General features: G+C 37.5%; 1 protein-coding gene across 1 annotated transcript in view; it reads left to right on the forward strand.

The window, feature by feature from the left end:
- Positions 1–6635, forward strand: part of LOC108375570 (putative epidermal cell surface receptor) — a gene marked incomplete at its 3' end in the record, with an annotated part of 11527 nt that extends 4892 nt beyond the window's left edge. The window contains exon 2 of the mRNA XM_017631712.1: positions 4819–6635. Coding sequence (XP_017487201.1) covers positions 4953–6635 — 1683 coding nt within the window. The remainder of the gene's footprint in view (positions 1–4818) is intronic.
- Between the last annotated feature and the right edge of the window lie 852 nt (positions 6636–7487).

Below are 7487 nucleotides of genomic sequence, written 5' to 3' on the forward strand. Positions count from 1 at the left end.
TTTGTATACCGATTTCGATAATTCTTTTTTTTATATGAGAATTGAAGAATTGAATTGAAGTGTTTTTTGCTTAAAAAATACTTGTTTCAAATTCTATTCAAGCGACTACCTTTTGATTTCCCTATCGCGCATCACATCAGTCACGTAAAGAGTATTTTTGTACTTATGCTAGAAAGCTTAAAGGATTTTAGAATTAATAGGTATACACTTATCAGCGATGTAAGCAAAGTGAAGTTTATAAAATGTGTATAAACAAAAAAAAGTGAATTAATTAAAGAAAATGTGTATATAATAATAATTCCTATCTCTTATTTATTTTCTTTTATTTAGTTTTGCATTGCTTAACTTTTTATGGCGCTTTCTCAGAACGATTGACATGACTATGATATTTATTTTCATACTAATAAAAACAAACATATCTAGTTTTGTTTCAATATTTTGTTTACTATTTTTCTTGCCATTTAATATCAATGGCTTCACATAGCACGTGGTGCAGTTACATACATATTTATATACATATGTATATTTACAATAATTTTGTCCGTGAAAATCCGGATTTCAGATTTTGTCTGAGTCTGGGTTTTCTTCTGACCGGACATGGGCCATTCAACGCGTATTTGCATAGTCGGAATCTTCACGATTCCGAAGGTTGTGCATGTGGTGCGCAAAGTGAGGATGCCGGTCACGTTGTTTGTGAATGTCCGATGTACTCTGACATTAGGGATTTAACTGGGATGGGTATTAGATGGACTGACGGACGGTTTATTTTTGACAATGCTCTCTCTTCGAGTCAGCATGTTGAAAGTTTGGGGGTATTTGCACGAGAGGTGTTTAGGCGAAGAAGGCGTGCAAACAGTTGAGGGGTAAATTCATGGGTGGGGATGGCCACTAGTCCAGAGTTGAATGGTAACTCAACTGGTAGTAGCTACGGCTACGAAGTCTGACCGGAGACTTAATTCTGGTACCACGGGGAGCAGTTTTGCCCACGGAGTTTACTCCAATCTGCTCGTTGCGGATGGCCCTTCGGGGAGTTTCGGGGTGGCTGTGGTTTAAACCCAAATGCGGGGAGAGTCGTGTTGACTCGATGTGGAGTTGCATTGCAACCGGGTGCCGGACCCATAGCACGGCAGAAGTTTAGATAGGCCTCGAACCCTAACAAGGTGGTTAGTGTGTCCATTCCGCACTGCCAATTGGTACCGAGATGCTTGCATTTAGGGGCGTTGATCATCGCATTGAATTGATCCGTTGAGCTTTAGGGGCTCCGTGGAGCTTGGACTGCATACTGCGGAAGCTACCCACGTAAAACCTAAACTACATCTGTACAAAAAGTAGGACAATTCGAAAAAGTTCCATCAAAATTTCTAGCTTTTTAACTAAATTTATTAAAACTCTTGTTAGCGTGCAGTTTTATAGCCCATTAAATTTAAGCACAATAAAGTGCAAGTTTGAGATAGCTAGTGCTCACTGTTGACGTTTGGAAATTTTTTTGTCGCAGGTGTTGCTAATTTTCTCATAAAAAAATGTCGAAAATATTTTATATGGAAAAAAAATTTTAACACAGTCAACAAAAAAAAAATTGCCAACAATTTTCGGTTTTTTAAAAACACTTCAAACTTACACAACAAAAAATTAATGGTATACAAAACTTTATATCTAAAATGTTTTTTAAACTATGAATAAAATGTTTGAAGTTTTAATGAATATTTGTCGAAATTCGTGAAACTTTTTATAAATCTTATAAAAATTTTGATTTTTTTTTACTTGGTTTTTGTTAGACAGTAAGCCATACTTTTATAAAAAAAATAATAAACATTAAAAGACCAAATAAAAATGGCAAAACTTGTTAAAATGTTGCGTGCCTGTTGCTTCTACTTGCGTTTGCACATACTGCATATTTATTAGCAATGATATGCTTTTATTTGCGCTTGCGTTTTTCACCCGTGCTTATGTCGTGCCCACTCAGCGGATGTGTTAGAAGCACGTTCCAAACATATATTTATTTTTAATGTATTTGAACATAAATGCTTACAAGCAAATGTGCATATACAGTGAAACCGCGATATAACGAACTTTGCTAAAATAACTATTCTTTATAAAAACACATTTGCTAAGTTCCATAAAAAACCTCGTTCTTGAAAAATTTTCCATACAAAGCTGTTCCATACATATAGGGTCCCGTTAGAAAAGGTCCCTAGAAAACAAACGACTCAAAAGCCTCTAGCCAAAGGTTTTGGTATTCTATAAATATACATACATGTATATAAAGAATATTTGTTAAACTACTTCAACTTCGTTATATCGAGGTTTCACTGTAGCGCGAATACAATACATATATACACATGGACTTCGTCATGTACTTAAGCATTCACGCTCACATAAGTCTCTTGCAGGTAGTTGATTATAATTATTTTGATTTTGTGATTAGACAACTTTTATTTTATTTTATAAGCGTACAATTAACAACCAGTAGTAATTAAATGTTGTATGTTTTTATGATGCGTTAAAATTAGCTAAAAATTAAATTCTACTTTTAATATGCAATTTTAACTCGAGAGCAATTAATTTATTTCTATTTTCAAAAATTTATTATATAAACAATTTCGAGTTAGTTATGTATGCCACCTAGGCGTGGCAAAATGTGTTTGTGCATGATATAGCAGTACGGAGTCAAGGGTTCAATTTCTACTCTGGATGTGCAAAAAAAGAAAGCTCTTTGGCCACACTACGATAGTGAAACTTAATTCGCATAATTTCACAGTGCAACAAATTTTGAAACGTTCGATGGGCATCGGACCACCTGCATTCGTCTAAGCTGGTCAAATGGTGAAAAAGTACCAAAGGATTTGAAAAAGTTGGTTACCATTTTTTTAAGACTATTTGAAGTTGGAGAGCTAGGTATGTAAGATCCCAAAATGGCAAGCTATAATTTTTCTTTATTTTTCAAATTTTTCTTTGTTATCAATATCAAATCAAAGAAAATACATACTTGAGTCAAACAAATTATAAAAAAATCACAGTAAAAATATTTTCAATTATTATCCCGTATCACTGATCAAAACCGCTGGAGTAAACCGTCGCCACACAGTGGTGCAAAAGTGAAATTTACTACCAAAATATTTCCGAGCCTTCATTTTGTATACGATTTCACTTATTTATTTTATTTATCAAAGCTGTTAAAACTTATAAGAGACCAGTTGAGCCCGATCGTTATTATTTTTTGTTTATACGTATACATTTTTTTAGCTCAGAGTGTAGAGAAAGTAGCAATTTTGAAGAAAATCGATTTTGGAGTTTCTGTTAATAAATGTTACATACTAAAAAAATATTAGGGTTCCCCCAAAGCAAAAACAAAATCACCAGAAAAATTTTAAATGTTGTAAAAAATTTCCACCAAATTAATTTTTTTGTTGTTGAGTTTTTAGAAAGCTTACACTGATTCTGATGCGACAAATGTTGAAGCCGTTTTTGATAGACTTTTTCGTGCTGATTACAAATCTGTAAGTATAAAATTTCCATAAGCTCCAGATTTTATGGATAACGAGGACAAAGTGTCAAAAATCGTGTTTTTGCAATATTTGAGAAGCTCTAGCACAAAAACAAAAAGTGGTAGAACCTTCCTCTTTAATTAAATCTAAAGCTTCCGACTACTGTCCCTAGAAAGGGATATAGATTGAGACACTGAAACTCACCACACCTTAACTCACCACCCAGATCCTACCACACCCTAACACTTTGACTCACCATAGTTTAATCACGCCTATTCTCACCTAAACGCATCACACCTTAACTCACCTCACCTCAATTTGGGAGCCATTTCTGGATTATCGCGGCTAAATCAAGATTCCCAAGACCATTTCGGGACTCTCGGGGCCATTTCAAGATTATAGCGACTATTTCGGAATTTCCGTTATATTTATCGATCCTGTTATCGATAAATCTACCGATTTTGGAGTTCTTAGGATTATCAATAAAAGCATCGATATTGTTATCGATGTAATATTCGATATTGTCATTAATATATCTATCGATTTTGTTATCGATGTAATATTCGATATTGTCAATGATATATTTATCGATATTTTTATCGGTATATGTATCGATATTATATTTGTATATGTATTTATTGATATATTAATCGATATTGTTATTGATGTAATAATCGATATTGTTAATGATTTATTTATCGATATAAACCGATATTTTTGTAGATATATGTGTTTGTAGGTTTTGTTATCGCTATAATAATCGATATTGTTATTGATAGATGTATTTGTCGATATATTTATCGATTCGATCGATCGGCACGAGATGAAAGTTTTATTTGCGGCTGTCTATACATATTTCTCCAAACAGTGCAAAAAGTAATATGTGACCTGATCTACGAAAAGGGAGCTTACGTGCGAAAACTAGTTTTCTGTGAAAAAGCTGTTAAAAGTAAGCAACTCGTTTCGTCAGTTTCTCATTATCTCGTTAATTGTTCTCCGCGCCGGACGTCCAGTAAGTGTTGTTGTTGCTCCAGTAAGTGTTGTTGTTGGTCGGAATNCACTTCTAAGCAAGTTAGGATTTTCTGCTTTTCACCACGTGAAAAATCATCTCATCTTCCATCCGAATCAACCAAAAAGTGAAAATTGATTTTTTGACACCTAAGCCCCCTTTCCGTAGACCAGCTCACATATAAATCTATCTTTACATAGTCGGCTGCGTGTGTTTAGTTGTGAAGATTTTAGCAATCTTTCCCAAGTTGCAGCAATAGATCTTTAAGATATTGATTTCCTGCAGCAACAACTTACTCATCAATAACTCATTTTATTTCTACAGATCCATCAACCATCTCCTCATCGACAACTACAACAGAAGCATCCTTGCGCGCAGCTGAGACGACGCAACACGGTGACAGCGCTGCACCCAGTACTGCCATCACCAACAATAGTGCGCCTGCGCCACCATTAGTAATGCCAATAACAACAATAGAGCCAATTATTACAACTGAACCAACAACTACGCCCACAAGCGAGTACAGCAGCGAGCGACAGGCAAAAGAACATATTGCGCCGCCTGATGCGGACGTTGAGACGCATCAAACGATTACAACTACAACAACAAGTGCAACACCAGGCACAAAGGAAGACGTTATACTGCCGCATGTATTGGCCGAGCATGCCCAACACATTATCGAGGTGGACAAAGCAGAGCACAATCACAATCCGCCGCATATGCACTTAACACCCTACGACGCGGATCACATACAGCATATACATGGACATCATGGACACGAGCACGAGCACGATCACGATCATACGCATGAGCACGCCGACGATGTAGCGCACCTCGATCACATGCACGAGCACAATGCCCACGAAGAACACTCGACGGAGCATGTGATCTCCTCGACCGCAAATGACATTTTCGCTGAGAGCAAGGAACCAAGCAAACCACTCGACACTCCTTTTTTGGAGAGCAATGCGCATGCGGAGGGTGTGAATGACACACATGGCGGGGAGAAGATCGTGCACACACCCGCTGAGGTGCTGATCAACCAGATCTCACACGAATTTGAAGAGGATGATAAAGATTTGAACAATTTTCGGCATCCGGCAACGCTGATTACTGCCAGCAATAGCGACGAATCGATGATGGCCGCCATGATGGCGGCAGCAATGAAAGAAAACGAAAGAGATACAACAGCGGCGATGGGAGAGCCAGCAGCGCGGCATGAAGAGGATCCCTACCACGCGCACATACTCTCCGAGCAGCACGATCGTTTGGCCGAACAGGAAGATTTCAAACTAATCGCGGAGGACTTGAATAGTTCGACAGAGTCGCATTTAGAGACGACAACGCAGAAAGGCGGCGAAGTGGCAAAGAAAGTCGAAGCAAACGCAGAAGATAATTTGGCTGTTGTAGTACCAGCAATTGCAATGATCACTACAACAAATACAACAAATGAAGAACGTGGACGTGCAATGAATATAGTCGAAGTCGAGCAGCATAGAGCCGAAGAAGCGCCTGTTGTGACAACAACGCCACCATCAAGCGCGATTAAAGAACCAGTTGTGGTGCCGATCGTCGAAGGACAGCTACAGCACCAACACACTGACAATCATATGCACGTAGATGATCACACGACCACTGAAATCACAACCACAACAAAATCAGAAGTCAACAACAACAACAGCGAGGCGACACTTAAAAGCGACGAAGATTCGTCATCAACACCATACCCACAACATTTTTACTATCATGGCGAGGGTCGATCTGTGGGCGATAGCATATCGGCGGAGAATGACGATGTACCATTGAACTATCAATACCACAATTTTGTGACCACAGAACGCGACGGCAACAACAACAATAAAAGTGTTGTACATAAGAGCGGCGCTTTGTTGGATTTAAGCGATATTAACATGGATGAAGACGATAAAATGGATGTGACGCATAATACGCACGAACAAAAGCAACAACAAGAGCAACAACAACAGGAGAAGCAACTTGTAGAGCACAATCACAATAACCATAGCGCGAATGAAGGCGAAGAACAACAACTGAAGATTACCGAGGTTACGAAGGCAGCAGTGGGTGCGGCCGCAGCGGCTATGCTGCAAGACTGCACTGGCAGTGATGAGAAGATGTACAAGGTGAGTGCGTGTGTACTTAAAAAATTTCTTGATATATGTGTGTGTGTGTGTGTGTGTGAAAAAATTCATATAGTGTGTGACATCATTATTTCGATTGCGAATGAGGTACCTTTTCGTGGGAAAAATAAAAATATGCAAACCAAGCAAAAAAGGGATTTATTCAATGGAGTTAGGAAAACAAATTTTTAAACATTGCGTTTCGCATACATATTTGGTAATTACTTCTAAGAATATTATTTATTCACAACTGGAAATTACTCAAAACATACACAGTATTTCGCTTGCCATTTGACTGTTGCTGAACGATTTGTGCCTTCGCTAATCAATACGCGAAGCTTCACCCCATTCGCTAAAGTTAAAAATTTTCATACACTAAATCGTTTCACGTAAAGAAAAAAAACATAAATAAATAAATTCAGGTAAACAACTTGTCGTTTTGCAATCGTCGCACGACTTCGAAAACCAGCTTTCAGCGACGCTTCATTTCACTTTCTTCACGTTCACCAAATTGAACATTGAGGTTTATTTTAACGATCGTTCGCTTGGGCTCCACATAAATTGCGTAACATTTGAGTACACAAAAAGGCATACAAAAGAAAAATCGTGTCAGTGCTAAATTTTTTAATTTTTACTTTTTGCCACTAAAATATGCATAAGCATACATATGTACATAAATCAATCACTTGGAGTTACAGATGTACTGTTTATATAACCTAGTTTTTGGCTACTTACTTTTTTTTTTGCTGGCGCCAAGGCTACTTCATTTCGCAGGCTTACACTTATTCGTCCCTTGGACATGAAAATAAATAACGCGCAGGAAATTTTTATGAAACTTGTATTTCTTATTGCGCA

This window comes from Rhagoletis zephyria, unplaced genomic scaffold (genome assembly GCF_001687245.7).
Source record: "Rhagoletis zephyria isolate East Lansing unplaced genomic scaffold, Rhagoletis_zephyria_1.1 Rzeph_scaffold_09133, whole genome shotgun sequence".
Classification (NCBI taxonomy): domain Eukaryota; kingdom Metazoa; phylum Arthropoda; class Insecta; order Diptera; family Tephritidae; genus Rhagoletis; species Rhagoletis zephyria.